Genomic DNA, 16,901 nt, shown 5'->3' on the forward strand with positions numbered 1-16,901 from the left:
GGCCTCTCTGACTTTTCTAAGCATCAGGTTTTGTGATCTGCTTCCCAAGGCTGATGGGCTAAATCCCCCTAAATGCCACCAGTTCAGTTCAGTTCAGTCGCTCAGTCGTGTCCAACTCTTTGCGATCCCATGAATCGCAGCACGCCAGGCCTCCCTGTCCATCACCAACTCCCAGAGTTTACTCAAACTCATGTCCATCGAGTCGGTGATGCCATCCAGCCATCTCATCCTCTGTCGTCCCCTTATATATCCATTCACTAATTATTGTTCCTCACCTCCTCTTGAAGTAGGACCTAATGCTGGATGGGTAATTAACATGCTAAACACAGCAGTGCTATTAAGTTATGAAGAGACCTCAGGAGCCTCTTCTCTTTAGAACGTTGCCATCACTACCAGGCAAAACACCAGGCATGACCTGTCAAAGCTGATCAGAGGCTGGGCTGGAAAGAAAACATAAGCCTCTTGATTTCCTGTTCAGGATGTGACCCATGGACATCTTGTCTCTTAAATTATCTTACTCAGAGTTGAGGTTAATAAAGTTAAGCATCACGTCTCCTGTCTGGGGCTGACCTAATTAAGCATGGGCTAGTTATTCAGGACAGCTCACTGCAAGCCCCAGTTTCTCAAGGGGGACCAGGATACTTACAGACATGCAGAAACAAAAAGGTTTAGTCAAGACTGAAAAGAAAACAGACCCATAAATCGCACCGTTGAGCCCTTTTTCCCATTGCCCCTTACAGGTACTTGAATTACTTTGCCACCAAATCAAGTCCAACTGGTGTCATCCTGGATCTCTGGGAAGCACAGAACTTCCCAGATGGAAACCTGAGCATGCTGGCAGCTGTCTTAGAGGAAATGGGAAGACATGAAACAGTGGTGTCACTAGCAGAAGGGCAGTACTGACCCAGGCTGGGGCTGAAGTGGAGGAGGAAGCCCGTCTAGACCAGTGAGCTCCACAGGCAAGACTGCAGCGGGAGAGAGAAGGCAGACAGACACAACTACCAATGTACACGCCCACTCTGCTCGGACATCACAGGAGTTAAGAACAATTGTACAAATGTGTATCTTGAATTTAGAAATCAATCTAATTTTCCTCTTAGTTGGGCTGTATGCTGTGTGGTACAGGATCTTACAGTTTCCTAGGAAACGCTTTTTATTGCTATCCAGATCTATGGATAAACTTTCTTAACAAACCCAGTTTCTACAAACGTTGTTTACATCAAATTGGACAGGGATGCAGACACTGTCCATGGCTCGTTCTATTTTTGTTTAAATCATTTGAAGTTGAAGCTGTGGACGGTTTGCTGTGTCTCTTTCAGATCAGTAATTTACAGAGAAATCAGAGTTTTCCTACAAATTGTGTGCATCAAGTGTCTCAGATAATCCTCCCATCAGTGTTTTCTTTCTAGAGCTTGTAGAACCAGTGTTACTGTTTGTATCAGGGAAGTGGAGAATCTAAGCATAAAGGAGAAATAGATAAGACTTCTTATTCCTTGAGAGCACTGTCTCATGCCCTCAGGGAATAAAGCTGTATCATCACAGGGAAGACCTTGATTCATGTTCAACCACACAAGAATTTCTTCACAACTTGTGTGTTGGTAATATGCAACTTGAAGTGTTTTTTTTTTAAAGGTATTATTATCGTCATCATTATTATTATTATTGATGAGTATTTACAAGTATTCTAGTAAAAGGATTTACTTTTACCCTGTTTTTGTTAGCAGTACTGTTAGTATTTAGGTATCGACCTGACCTGGGCACCTTCTCATAACAAGGTGGGCGTGGTCACCAGTTTAATTAAGCAGGCCTTCCTTGCTTCCTTGCCCTTTTTATCTTTCTTCGGTCATTCTGCCTGAGAAGGTGGTAAATGCTTCCCGGCGTTGTCAGTCTGTTCTTTGAGCTTGCTCAGGCAGGCACTTTGTCCCCCGAGTTTGTCCTGGGACATGCTCACGCAGTGTTGTGGTCACGCGGCCCCCCACACCTTTGGGGGGTCCCCTGTCTACGGAGGCATTGTGATCGAAGGAACAGCCTCTGAGCTGGGCTCAGGAAACCGGTTCTCATTCTGGGTTTGTCATTGTCTAGCTGTGCTCCCTTGGGAGAGTCATTTACCCTCACTGGACCTCAGGTTTCCTCACCTGTAAAATGAAGGGGTGGATTAAATCAGCTCAAGGTTCTCAAGTGTTTGACTTCCCACTGTGATGCCTCCAGTCTCCTTCATCAGTCTGAAGACCACAATGGACGCTGACCTGGATCATTTAACGATTCAACCTGTCTTTCGCCCAGGCTACATTATGCCTTCCAGATAGTTCTGACTTGGAAGATAATTATTCTGACCTGTAACATATTTGTTATGCTTTCAAGTCTCGTCTTCGTGTCATTGCATCATGCTGTTCACCCAGAGATGGCATCCCCGTATCACTTCCTTTCCTCTCTTGGGACCAGTTGCCTTCCTACTAGTTGCAAATTATGTTCTATTATTGTCTTGGTCAAAATTTTTTTAATTAAAAAAATTTTTTAACTGAAAAATAGTCAGTCAACAGACTACTTTGTATAAACTATATTTCTTTAGGACCATGCAAGCTCTTTGTTTTTATGCAGGGGCTCAATTCTTTCAGCAGATTGAGGGGTAAAGAGTCAACAGTCCAGGAGCCACACTGAGACTGAACAAGCACCCCTGCATATGAATCAGCACTTCCAAAGCATAGCTGTGGTTTACTTGGGGCTAGAGGTATCCAAGTTACAGAGTGGATTTGAATTAGAAATAATCTTACCATTTTCCCCCTTCTTTCCACATGCATTTCCTCAGCTGTTTTGGTAATTTGTTGATATTCCCAGGTTCCTCTATCCTCATCACTGAGAAACTGTTGATACCTTGGTAGGGAGCCTTTTCTTTCTTATCTTCTGTTTTAGATACATGATGACTATTCCATGCTCTGTCTGTCTCAGACCACACCCTTTACCATACATAAAAATACATTACGCTTGCTGTGAAAGGTAAGATTGCAGTAATAAACTTCAGTGTTTCATGCTTCTACCAATAGATCTTTGACCAAGAGATAGTAAAGTTGTACTCTACATTAAAAACTTTTTTAAAAAGGGGGAAGCAGAAAAAGAGCTATGAAACATTGCAGCATCTTAAAATGACTTCTCAAGATTACTCACCATTACTGGTTTGGGGGGGCTGTCATCTCTGGAAGTCAAGATTTAGAAATCTAATGCCTAATGAAAAATAGAAAGGAGCAAATACGTAGTATCCAGATAAATTAATTTCAAAACTGACTTTTAAAAAGTCATCAACACAGAACTACAGAAGATAGCAGGAACTGTATTTTCAAAGCCATTGGGTTCACTTTAAATGTGTCCTGGTATTTGGTTCTACATCTTAGCACCAGCAAGCGGAAAGGCGGTTAATACCTTTGAAGTGAGGTACTTGTCTGTCATAGAACCCCCATCATGTTCCCTGCCAGGGGAACAAACTTCTATATGTATAGCACGCCATTTACATCAAAGAATTTACACAGCAAATTCTGATTTCCTTTGGGGGAGTGAAGTAATAGCTGTTAGATTGCTCTCAAACTCAGAAGGTCTAGGCTCAACAGTTCAGTATATAGGGAGCAACCTCATCAGCCACCCTGTAACACGTCCTCTCTCTCTTTCCTAGGGCTTCACTGTAGGTTGAGAGCAAAAACCATTTACTTCATCTGGAAGGGAAAAAAAAAAAAAAAGAGGGAGAAAGAAATCTATCACTTGTGCCTGGTGCCATCTAGTGGTAGATAATACTATCTACCCCAAGGTTAATAGGAAAACTCAGGAACTGAGTTTTTTGACAATGGGAATGGATACTTGTAGCGTGTATAGCATCTTTATGACAGACATGTGGAAGTTTTCACATCAAATAGACATTTCTTATCCTCACCTTTTTTTCTTCACTTAAATTAACCATATCAAAAATTATGGTAAAAGAGTCTACCTGCAATGCAGGAGACCTGGGTTTGATCCCTGGGTTTGGAAGATCCCCTGGAGAAGGAAATGGCAATCCACTCCAGTATTCTTGCCTGGAAAATCCCATGGACAGAGGAGCCTCGTAGGCTACAGTTCATGGGGTCGCAAATAGTCAGACACAACTGAGCGGCTTCACTTTTTATGAGCATAGTACGTTTGTTTCTAACTCCACACACATCTCTAATTGGGTTTTGGTTATAGAAATAATACAAACACATAAAAATCTGTACAAAACAGCTTTTGAAGATTTGTCATTATTATTTATATTTTTCATTAGGCTTCATGTGTTTTAAAATTTACTTTTGGTTCTCTGATATTTATTTTTTAAGACATAAGCAGCATCCAATTGGAAATAAGTTTTATATGTGCAAATACTACATGTAATGAAATGAAAACCGTTGTGGTTGTTAATCAAGGAGAAGAAACTAGCTTCCTTCTGAATTTGGGGATCTAAGGGCAGATGTTTCATTCTGTTTTCATTTTCCTCTCACTAAATCAAATTTCTTTAATGTGATTTGGAAGGAATAGAAGTTAGATTCAGAATATTGATAACTGGGCACAAGATGTCAGCAAACTGTAACACCAAGGTGCTCACAGCCAAGAGCCTTTTCATAAACAGCATGAACACCAACGTGGACACTCACCTCAGTCACCCAGAGAATTCCCATCTTCATGGAAGCAATGTAAGCTCTTCTAAGCAAGAGAGTATTTGGGGTGAGAAGTTCTTTGGTAAACTGAATGACCTTTAGCCATCTTGGGCTTCCCAGGTGGCGCAGTAGTAAAGAGTCTGCCTGTCAAGCAGGAGATGCAGGTTCGATCTCCGGGTCGGAAAGATCCCCTGGAGAAGGAAATGGCAACCCACTGTAGTATCCTTGCCTGGGAAATCCCATGGACAGAGGAGCCTGGCGGGCTGCAGTCCGTGGGGTTACAAAGAGTCAGACACGACTTAGCAACTAAACTATAACAACAACGGGTATTAGTAATTTAATGCTATCACAGGCCCAGTCAGAAAGAACTGAATGAAATGGCAAATAAAAAACACCTATGACAAAGGACAATAGTTGAAAAAATGAATTATCCTGATAATATTTAGACAACATGTAGTTCCAACCCTTTATACTGATACATACTACTATTTTGTGGGGCCACCCTGGTGGCTTAGATGGTAAAGAATCTGGCTGCAATGTAGGAGACCTGGGTTAAACCCCTGGGTCGGGAAGATCCCCTGGAGAAGGGAATGGCTACCCACTCTAGTATTCTTGCCTGGAGAATTCCATGGACAGAGGAGCCAGGCGGGCTACAGTCCATGGGGTCGCAAAGAGTCAGACATGACTAAGCAACTAACACTTTCACTATTACTTTGTAGATTTTAATCTCCCAACTTTCAGATATTAGAACCACTCATCAGGAAGGAGTCATGGAGACTGAGTTCAGGACACTCTGGAAACTATACGGTCAGTAACACGTTTTAGGGGTGTAAGAAAGATATTTTAGACACTCCAATAGTAGGATTGAGATCTTCTTTACCTTCCTCTGGAGAGGAGCAGGCAAGGCTCTGGTGTATGTATCTTGAAGTGTGTCTGCTGGGAACACAGCGCTGCGCTCCTGGTCCACGTCTGCCCCTGTCTCTCTCATGGATGTTTGAGGAAGGAAGCAGATCACCATCTCCTCAGGGCTCACTGCCTTTGCCAGCACAATGTCTGCCCGTGTGAGGTCAAGCACATAAAAATGCTGACTTCCAGAGAGCATAAAGTAGGTAGCAAAAGTTTCCCTATACAGTCTTCAGACTTCAGGTTGAACGGGAGCCATGGCTCTCGCTGAGCGCGGCTTCTGAACAAGTTATCAGTCTTGCACAGAGACCCCAGTCCCAGTCTGAAGCCGATGAGAGGAAGGATGCCTGTGGGCACAGTCAAATGAAACTGGGTTTGATCCACCTGCTTTGAGAGCAGAGGAGTTTTTGTGAGTCAGAATGCCATCATGCCATCCCTCAAAATCAACTATCTGTAAAGATGACAATGGTCAATGAGCATTAGATTTTATGGAACCAATAAGGAAAATATTTTTATGATCGATTATCTCAAGGTAATAAAACGTTGTTTTACCTTTTGAGTGCCTCACAGGACCAACTATTACACTTTGCCTTTTTGGTTTTTTGTAATTTTTTAAAACTTTACTGAGCTAATGTTGACTTAAATCCTTAGAACTTTGCCTCTGTGCAATGAAGTGCTATTTCTTTACCCTAAGAAATCTATTTGTATAATCTCTGGCTGTAATGATTATTTTGAAAAAGTTCCTTTGCATCTCAAATGATTTTTTAATGGAATAAGGCATAAGGGGTAATATATACATTGTAAGCATTAATAATTTAAGCCTGTGTCTATACAGGTTAAGTAAGCCAATAGAGTCATAAATATTTCCATAATTCATGCCTGAAACATTTTTGAAAATAGGGAGATGGCCTTATGTCACTGGGTGTGTTTTCTCTACATACTAACAATTAACTTCCTGATTCTTTAGTCTTATCAGCCCTGTGATTGCCCCATTTTTGGAAATCCTGCTCTAAAAATCTGTCTTCAGAAGAGTTCATGGCTCTCAGCCTTTATAGTGGCCCTGTCACCTGCCTGAATTGATCTACAGGTGGAATGTTAATGGGCTCATGCACCCAGACATAACATACACGCCTGGCTGTATTTCAGCATGGTCAAGGAAGTGCTGCCAGGACAGACAGACAGGAACTCCACAAATGCACTGGCAAACAAAGCCAACTACTACAGAAGCTATTTCCCAGCCAGCGGTACACTTCAGACTTTTACTTACCTCAGAGAACTGTCCAGAGATGATCTGGGATTCTGCTGAGTGTCAGGAGAGTCTTGACCCACCAGCTGTTGAGAAGGGAAAAAGGAAGGTGGCCTGAGATGAGGTCAGCTGCTCATGAGACAAAGCATCTGCTATGGTATACACCAGCCTCCACACCTGCCATTTCAGACTGTGCCTCAGAAAAGTGTACGCTGCTGAAGCTGTTAACACTTCAGGGTCTCTTAGCCAATATGCTTAAGTCTTACGTGCTAATCTTAAATTCCTAAGTCTCCTGGACTTGGCAGTATCAGAGCAGCTACTGAAGCTGACGGCACCAGCCAGGGTGGAATAACCCTTGGTACTGAGTTTAGAAGGTGAATCGTGGGCAATTATTGCTGGTCAGTAGCCTCAGCATTGATGAGCCCTGAGCTCTGAAGGTCAGCACTATGGTGAGGCAACATCCAAGAACTGTGACCAGAAACATGTCCCAGATGCCAACCCTGATAGAGCAAGAAATCCACAGGCAGTGTAAAACGCCTTCACCCTTTTATATTGTTATGTGACACCTGTAGACATGGGCAAATAAATTCAAACGCATACTCCTCCAGGCCTTGAAAAAGCAGGAGGACAGCGGTCAAAGCAAGCTGAGGGCACGCCCTGCATCCTCCCCTTTGCTCTTCCCCGGATCCCCCGGGTAGTAAGGGCCTCACCCTCCCAACAGGACGCATTCAGCCCAGTTGCAGGGAAGAGCATCCCTGTGTGTGTGTGCGTGTGTTGTGTGTCATGGTTGTATTCACTGAGTTTATGTTAACCTGTCACACACTGGTGACCTTCCCTTCATCCTTTCTAAAGAAGACAACCAACGTCTGTCAGAGGGGACTCCCGAGCAGTCTGTGCTACAGAGACGTGTCACCCACCTGCCAGGCCCGGGGGAAAGTTCACCTGCAGAAATGGCATGGGAAGGTTTTGTGCTGTGTTGTCCTTCTTTTCTCAAACACAATGATACAACCTTAGCTTTTCAGATACGGAGCCCTTCTTTTGTTGTTTCGGAGTTCCCTCTTGCTGTATCTTCTATGCAATTCCTTTTCTAGAAACCCCCTGCAGAGGCGTGCTCTCTGGGGTCCCATCCGAGTCGCCGTGCACTGGAAGTGAGGGATGCTAGCCCTGGCTGCCTCTCCCCATTTTCCAGCACTTCTTTGGTTTGTAAACTTGCCTGCATTTATCCTGTCAGCCAACATGTACAAAATGTAAGAAAGAATTTTTAAACAGGTAATAAATTATATTTATAAGCAACAGAGTGTGTTGCCTCACTCATTCCTTCACAGAGCCCTCCTCTGTGTGGAGAGTCACCCAGTGTTTCTTCATTGGCATGGAAAAGCGCTTGGACTCTGCACAGATGGTAACCACAACCCCCCTCGGGCCAGGATGAGGCGCTAGAATGATGCCTCTCAAGCCTCTGTGCACAACGGTGTCACTTGAGCAGCTTTACAAAATGACTGCCTGGATCTCACCCTCAGAGAACCTGGATCCATAGGTCTGGGGTACAGACTTGGCCTTGGGAGTATTATAAGTTCCCAGGTGATATCAATGAGCAATTATGGCAGGGACCGGGTCTGGGTACAGTGGGTCAGAGGCCCTGGAGAGTTGGGAAGAAAGTGAGCGAAGGCCAGATCCTCCTATAGTCCATTTTAGATGAATTCTTCACATGGAGAACAGATTTGTGGGTGCCAAGGGGGAGCGGGGATGCGACAGGGAGGGATTGGAAGTTTGGGATTAGCAGACGCGAACTAATGTATGTAGGATGGATAAAGAGCAAGATCCTACCATACAGCACAGGGAACTACATTCAACATGAAACTAACAGCAGAAATTAACACAGCATTAAAAGCCAACTATAGTCCAATAAAATTTTAAAAATAAACAAAAGTCTGCAAAGAGACACACTGTATATGTGTGCTAAATCACTCAGTTGTGTCCGACTCTTTGAGACCCCATGGTCTGTAGCCCACCAGGGTCCTCTGTCTGTGGAATTTTCCAGGCAAGAATACTGGAGTGGTTGCCATTTCCTCCTCCAGGGGATCTTCCTGACCCAGGGATCGAGCCCCAGTCTCCTGCGTCTCCTGCATTGGAGGCAGATTCTTTATCCCTGAGCCATCTGGGAAGCAACAGCTACATTAGTAGGTACAAAATGAAAAGGGAGGATGCCCAGAGCTAGAGCGCACACCAGGCCGACCTGCTCAACTCACTGGAGTTGAGCTCAACTCACTGGAGTGGCAGGCCACTCCCTCCGAGTGCTCAGCGTGAGAGGTGCTCCGCGCGTGCAGGGGACTCTGAGGCAGCCTCTTCCTGTGAGGGAGCTGCTCTGAGAGGGGAGGCTCCTGCCCATTCCTGTCCCTCCGCCTTGGCCGCCAGAGCCTGTCCTGACGATACTGTCCCTTGACTAAGACCATCCAAGACTGGGGTCACAAAGCCAGCTGTGGGTCAGCGCTGAGGAAGCGGTGGTAAACCAGAAGGGAGAAGGGGGCGCGTGGCTGAGACGTTAGCGCCCTGTAGAGAATGGACGCTCCATGAAGACTGAGACGGCACTTCACAGAGACAGCATTCAGTGGCACAGGCTCAGCCCACGCCATCCCGTGAGCCCTGCTGTGGAGCCTTGGTGGCTGGGGCTGCTGCTGGGAGAAGTGCACCCAGCAAAACGCACATTTTCCGAGTTGGGGAGGAGGGCTACCCGAGCCCCTCGCTGGGTTGGTGTCACTGGAAAGTTCTGGCACGTGGCCCAGGAACAGAACCCTTATCAGCCCCAGAGTTCCCTACAGCCAGTCAATAGCACAAGCTGGGGAGGCACTGCTTCGCAGGAGCAAAGGTCCCGAGGGCAGGATCACCGGTGCTCTGCGGCAGTGACGGGAAGGACCCACCAAGCATGCACCTTAAAAGTGGCCAGGGCAAGCGAAGATGCTGTCCGCCTCGGCTGGGGTTTACCATCTCCGCCTCTGAGTCCAGGAAGGCCCACATCATCCGGGAGTGGGGTGCAGACAGCGTGGGAGAGGGTGTCCCCACTGCAGACTCCGGCTACGTTCACACATTGCCAGCTTCACATGCTGTAAAAGTAACGTCCGTGAGGAAAGGCAGTATTTATGAGCACCTGCCATGTGCCTGAGTGGGGCCACACAGACGCCCACGCTCACCTCTGTTTCTCCTCAGAGCCCCGTGAGGTGGGCTGTGGTCTCAGCTTATAGGGAAGAAGTCTGGGGCTCAGACTATGTCCTCCTAGGGAACTGAGGAGATGAAAACCATGCACGTGACTTACATCCATCTGAACCCCCATGCTGGGGTGAACGCTCCCGGCATGACTGCAGCTGACTCGGCACAGCCAGTCACACACCCGGGAGCCCCCGGGAACTGAGAAGCAAGCCCGCCTGTGCTCCCGGCGCCCCCACGGCTCCGGGGCTCCTCCCTCGGGATCCAGTCTCCACTGTGAAAGTAGAAAGTGAAAGCTGCTCAGTCGCGTTTGACTCTCTGCAGCCCCGTGGACTGTAGCCCATCAGGCTCCTCTGTCCATGGCATTCTCCAGGCAAGAATACTACGGAGTGGCTTGCCATTCCCTTCCCCAGGGGATGTTCCTAATCCAGGGATAAAACCTGGGTTTCCCGCACTGCAGGCAGATTCTTTACTGTCTAAGCCACCCCTGGATGGCCTCAAAACCAAACTTTTCACTCGGGCCTCCAGGATTCCCAGTCCATGGACAGACACCCGAACGTGTTCCTTCTCCCTCTGCAGACGGCTGTCTCCACTCTGGAGGACACTGATTCAGAAACAACAGCAACAACCTGTTCGCTCCACACCCCACGGACTTCACAGTCGGGGGGAAGGATGAAGCCTCTCTCCTACCATTGGGGCGCTGCTTCGGGGTCGCTGCCCTGGCATGAATGCCCACTCTGTTGTACATCAGGCCGTCAGCCCCACCAGCCTCTGCCCCAGCCTCTGCCCCCATCCCCCAGTGGCTCTGGTGAACCCTGCCTCACAATCTTCTTGTCATTAGACTACCACCACCTTGAGGGCTTCAAAATCCACAAAGACAGATCCAACGACCTGGCTTTGGCATGCATGTGTCATCACCGATCATCTTGTCCGTGAATAAATCCATCCACCCCTGTGAGCACACCTTCAGCCTGTCCTTGGTCTTGTGACTCACTCTTTGAAATCTGGCTTCTGAACACAGCCTCTTTCTCAGTAACTGCAAACACACCACCTCGACCCCAGCCTAGTTCCCTGCCCTCTGACCTAGTTTCTTTGGACCTATCACCTGCCTCCTCTTTAACCCCCTCCCTCCTCCGGACCACGTCAGCTGTGCCCTTGATGATAAATCTTATTTTCCAGGGCCCCTTGCTGCATACGCCTGGTAACTCCCACCTGAAATGAAACCAGCTGTCGCAGTCTCCGGGCCTACATCTCGGTTCCTGATAGAAAAAAATAAAACCATAAAACTATTAATACACAGAAGAGTAGCACAGGGAATTTGTAATAATAGCTAATATTTAGTAATAGTCGAGTGCTTCACCTAATGCTTGGGGCATGGCATGGATTATTTCATCTTCAGAACCACTCCATGCAGTAGAGATTAATATTCCTGTCTTCAAGGGAAGAAGCTGAGTCTTCAAGAGGTCAAAACAGGCCTACCCTGACAGTGCGGGGAGAATGCGGGGGCCCAGGATCACACGCCGGTTGTCTGGGGGCCCAGCGGCCACACCCTGGTCACCAGCCACAGTCAGCCTCCCCCAGCTCGACCGGGCCCTCGGCACTGCCTGTAAGCATCTGCCTGGGACCTGTCACCAACGTTCCCGCCTTTCCTCTCACTCTCAACAGATGATTGCGCCTCCTAATTACAGACAACATCGGAGCCATCAGACCTCTCATTCTGCTCTCCTGCCCCAGGCACACACTCACCTGCATCGCTGTTCATGGCTGCCTCTCCTGCCTGTTACAATGTGACATTTTGAGAGACAGAAAAAAAAGGCACAACTATATAAGACAACAGACATGTTCTTTCCAAGGGGAGAATGAAACCATTTTATTAGGGGGAATGTTAAAACAAAGCCATATACAATTTGTAACAAATACAATTGTTTGTTCCCTAGTTCTTAATAATTACAGTATATACAAATTCAGTAAGGCACTGGTTCCCCAAAAGAACACAAATGAGTCTTCTTTTGAAACAAACAACAAAATCCCTTATATAGTCTAACTTTTCTCCAAAAAATATGGCATTGTTTTTTGTTTTGTTTTGTTTTACAAAAGGAATCCTAAGTTCTAAATTAAGTCACTTCTGATGCCTTCTTTCATTTCCACGGCTGTGTGACCAAGTTTTCTAAGGAGCTATAACTACAGAATTATTCAAGTTTAAAAAACTGTATTTCTTTCAGTGCCTTTCCACTTACCAACAAAGGACAGACCAACAACACAAAACACTGTCACTTCTAATGAATATGCATGACTCTAGAAACATGAAAGTCAATCATTATTCAGTACTTGCTCTACCTGACTACACAGCAATTGAAACGTGCCGAAGAATTCCCTGTAAATAAAATCTTAGCATATTTTATAAGAAGTTTTGTTCTGAGAATAAAAAGAATGGTCACTAGTGTCTTTTGAGCAGCGCGTTTCAGGAGGTCAGAGACCTGTCTCCTAACACGCAATGTTCATAGCACTGCTGCCTGTGATGTAACAATCTACACCCTTTTATAAATAAATATTATGTTTTACTTAGTACTTTATCATCCATAATATTTTACTCTCTAATCCACATAATGGAGCTGTGCCGGACTCCAAACTGAACATAATATTTATATATACATATATTTATATAATATACACACATACATAAACTATAAACCCAAATATCTTAGCATACAAAACTTATATTAGCTAACAAGTAATATTTTAGGACTCCTTTGCAGGGAAAAGGTTAGGAGAAAATTTTAGTCTTTGAAATCATCCTGAAAGTACACAATCATCTACATTATTTCCAGGTCCCCACTATTCTATTGAGAGACAAAACAAAAAAATAAAATTCACTTCTGAGCTACCAGAAATTTAAAAATCAAAATTAATAATTTGGAAGTGAGTAGGTAGTTTCTTTAAGAACAATTTAATATTTCCTAAGTGAGGTGGATTTTGGTAAGACAAAAAAAATCTATTCATAAATAAATTCTTATATCATTAAAACACAACAATAACTAATGTGTCTTTTTAAGTATACCAGGAACAATTTTTAAATGTCCATAGTGAGTATACCAGGTTGGGAATTAGAAAGTAAGCTATCCATTTTTCCAAAGCAACCAAACAAATTATATGAAAGAAATTTGGACACTATCTTAATTTCTTCCCATTTTTCACAGGAACCAACACCTCCCTAGAAATCTGTTTACCTTCAAATCATCACCTCTCCACAGTATATTCTGATTTGAAGTTATCCATGTATAAGAACTTATTTAAAACAAAACCACATAGTTACCTGAGCGCTAAGCCCAAACATCACCTAAAGTTAGGGAAAATCAAGAAACACAAACATGTCCCCACTTAACAGACATAAATGTTTACTTATTTGTTTTGCAGATGATCTGATTAGATGCACTGAAGTTTCTCTCCTAGGCTCAGACGATTATCACACTTAGTTTTAGCCACAAACTCCTTCTAAGCAATCACAAAGAATATTTGACATAAGAAAAGGAAACACTTACACTATTGTTCAGATTATCTTAATATCAGTAAAAGCAGCATTCTAATCATAATTATATTTGGAACCAACTGTTTTTAATCTTTGAAAAAGCAGAAACTTTTTTTTTCATATTCAAGGATTAAGAAAATATTGTCACAAAGGAGTTGTGGTTCTGAAGCGCTGGGGAATGAATGCTGCATACAGAACACTGCTTCTCCCAGACGGCAAGCACAGCTCACAGTCGGTCTCTGCCTTCGGATGCTTTCTGGAGGAACCAGTCACCAGCTGCAAGCTCACTTCAGAAGTGAGGAAAATATTTTCTCATTTTTCGTGCAGCTCTCACATTTCCAAAAACCCTCCATCCTTCAGCCACCAAGTGGTGAAATGAAAATGTCTTATAAAACACTGCCCCCTGGAGTATTCTGGAAAGAACAGAATTGCTGTGTTTGTTTTTTTTTTAAGGGCAAAGAGGAGGGGCTTCCCAATTCTTTGCTAAACACTACAGAGCTCTAAGAAGCAAAAGAAAACCACAGTCAGGAAGCAAATGAATAAGGTTTAGAGGGGTGTGTACAATTGTACCCTTTATTATGCTCCTGTTGCTAAGGGATACTGGCCCTGTCAAGGATTTGACTCCTGCTGCTCAAAAGTTTCTATGCCTACATAACTGAATAGGTGGAGAGATGTTCTGCACAAGTGCCACGGAGAAGAAAACAATAATAAATTAAAAGGTGAGTTGAACGTCATGAAGATAAAATAAACTGAGTCAGCACTCCTAAGATGTGACGCTATCACCTAAGACTTACATCCTCCATCTGTATCTATTCTAGAATAAGTCACGACAGCCATAATATCTGGTGGTCTCCACTAGCATTCCTCTGCTGTTCCATTTGGAGGTTATATTTATCTAATTTAAAATTAAAATGAGTTCAATTAACCTGACATAAGTTTCCTCTCCTCTAAACTCAGACAGAGAAAAGGCAGATGATCAGTAAAAGAAACCATCTTTGCACACAGTGAGTTGTCCACACCTTTCCCCTCGTGCGCCCGAGGCCTCTTCCGCATACCTAAGACACAAGCCACGTGCACCTCTACCCTCACCGCCTGCCTTTTTGACACCGTCTTCTTACAGCACAAGAGCAAATTAGCTCTATTTTAAAGCGCCTTGTCTTCGACACAACTGACAGCCACTTTACCTAATATTGATCCTTTCATTTGAGAGATCAAAAAGCAGGCAGGGGTTCAACTTCCTACACACACAAAAAAAGCTTTGTTTGTGTTTAATGAAAGAAAAAACCTAACAGAATCAGAAATACAAAGTGGTTCTGAAGAACAGTGTTAACATTCACTTCTAGTAGAGTCACATAAAACCTTCATTTGTCCCACGTCCTCTGAAGCTGCAGAAGGTCACGAGCGGGAATGCCCAGAGGTGGTCCCACCCAGGCGGTGCCCGCACCCAGGTGCATTCACATTGCTGCGGCTGCCCCAGCGCAGGGCTGGCCAGAGTGGTCTGAGGAGGCAGGGGCACGTCGGGGGCTTTTAAGATGAGCTCCATTCGGTTCTCCGGCTTCAACGATTGTCTTTTGGTTGGTAGAGTGCAACAAAATTTTACCAATGGAAACACGTATTTTAATTTACCTTCCAGCAGAATTTCTGGGAAGAACTTTAGTTGTTATTCTTTAAACTAAAATAGTATAAACCTTGAAACATTTACATTTTTATTTTGGCAAAATTATCTTTTGAGGAAAAAAAAAAAAGGCAATCCCCAAATACAGGGCTTTCTTAGAAAGCAACATGCATCATATCTTGAACAAATTACCCAGGCAGTTTCTCTCTCCTATAGACAGACACGAGGAATCTGTGTTTCTGGAAACTTCTGTTTGTCCAGGCTGCTCCCTGAGAGGTAAGAATATACCCTCTGGGGAGCAGGAGGATGTTCGAGGCTTGGACTGTGGATGCTTCTGGAACATCTTTTGCTCTGCCCACAAACAGAAGAATACTACTGGCTTTGTCCAGAGACACTTATTCTTGCCTCAGAGCTTAATGTCCTGGGACTCTGACATTTTGGCAAGTGTTTTCTTAACCCGTAGGGCTGTCAGTCTTGAGGCAGGATTGTGAGCCCAGCATTCCGTCATGAGTTTCCCCATCTGCCTGAGACACTGCAGGAAGGAAAAGGAAAACTGGACTTACACTTGAGAAATGTACAATCGGTAAGGCTGGCACTCGATCCTGGCTTTTAGTTCTGGGTTTCTGAAATTTGAACGTACTTTTAAAAAGATAGTCTTAAAACCATGGAGGCATAAAATTCCATAAAAATTCCTTTCTCGTGCAAATCTTAAAAGACTAAAACAAATTTTCATGTCTTCCTTGTGATAGGAGCAAGCAGGTGGCTTTGCTGATTGTAGAAGAGTGTCTTTGAAGTCAGATTAAACAAATACAAAAATACCCAGGGAGCCTGTATTCCGCTGCACACTCCTGGACTGTCTCTAACACTTGACGAGCTTAAATCTTTTATCTAATTCCATACTAGTCAAACAAACATGGTTATTCCTCAATCATAGCTGTCTGCTACAATAACAGCATCACACTGTACCATTTAACAAGATTAATGACCTGTGCACAGACTCACTACAGTTTCTCCTGCATTCTCCTGTGGCATGTCAATTATTGGCCTTCCTGTTGAAAAGCACCATTTCGCTTCATTAGAATCCTCAGTGAAGGGACTCTGAGCAATATCAATGCCCATAACCACCTTCAAAATAATATAAACTCCAGCATCTCATAAAGCTTTCTGCACAGCTCACTGGGAAACATATGTATTATTTAGCATTTCAGTAACTGGCCACAAAACCAAAGAACCAAAAGTTATTTTTAAATGCAATTAACACTGAAGAATTAGTTTATAAACAGTGTTCTGTCCATTTGTCTGCACTGGTTTGGATACTTTTTTTTTTTTTAAGGTATGCTTCAAACTCCTCTCTGAATGTGGCACTCCTCCGAGGGCTGCCAGACACTCCAGGTCTGAGGGGTCTAGAGGTTCAGAGGGCGGATGGAGAAGGGGTGAGCAAGGTGCAGAGGGGGCAGGAGAGGCAAGGCTGGCCAGCTCACTTCGTCCTTCTGGGCAGCTCCTCTCAGACCTGTGTAGGTTTCACCAGGACACACTCGGAGCTCGACTGTGGGTTTGTTCCCACAGCAGCACGTCATCCTCATTAACGAGATCCACAGCTCAGTCAGGGGCCTCACTGAGGTCACCTCGTACCACTTTTGCGCACAGAAAACCCAATTCTTCAGACGCCTACCTCTTCTCTCATTAAATGAGAGAATGCTGCATGTGAGTCTGTCACGGAGAAAATTCATGATGTTTTACACACACACACATTTGGAGTAGTAA

At 44.5% G+C, this 16,901-nt stretch overlaps 2 protein-coding genes across 9 annotated transcripts in view; one reads left to right on the plus strand and one right to left on the minus strand.

Moving 5' to 3' along the window:
* Window positions 1-7,383, plus strand: part of UNC5C (unc-5 netrin receptor C) — a 399,848-nt gene extending 392,465 nt beyond the window's left edge. Inside the window, exon 17 of the mRNA XM_065907323.1 lies at window positions 741-7,383. Within this exon, the coding sequence (XP_065763395.1) occupies window positions 741-903 (163 nt within the window). The 3' untranslated portion in view covers window positions 904-7,383. The remainder of the gene's footprint in view (window positions 1-740) is intronic.
* A 4,471-nt stretch (window positions 7,384-11,854) lies between these two features.
* Window positions 11,855-16,901, minus strand: part of BMPR1B (bone morphogenetic protein receptor type 1B) — a 423,394-nt gene continuing 418,347 nt past the window's right edge. For all 8 annotated transcript variants that reach the window (XM_065907204.1, XM_065907198.1, XM_065907205.1 and 5 more), the window contains one exon: window positions 11,855-15,669. In XM_065907204.1, coding sequence (XP_065763276.1) covers window positions 15,544-15,669 — 126 coding nt within the window. In that variant the 3' untranslated portion in view covers window positions 11,855-15,543. The remainder of the gene's footprint in view (window positions 15,670-16,901) is intronic.

The sequence above is a fragment of the Muntiacus reevesi genome, chromosome 16, assembly GCF_963930625.1.
Source record: "Muntiacus reevesi chromosome 16, mMunRee1.1, whole genome shotgun sequence".
In the NCBI taxonomy this organism is placed as follows: Eukaryota; Metazoa; Chordata; class Mammalia; order Artiodactyla; family Cervidae; genus Muntiacus; species Muntiacus reevesi.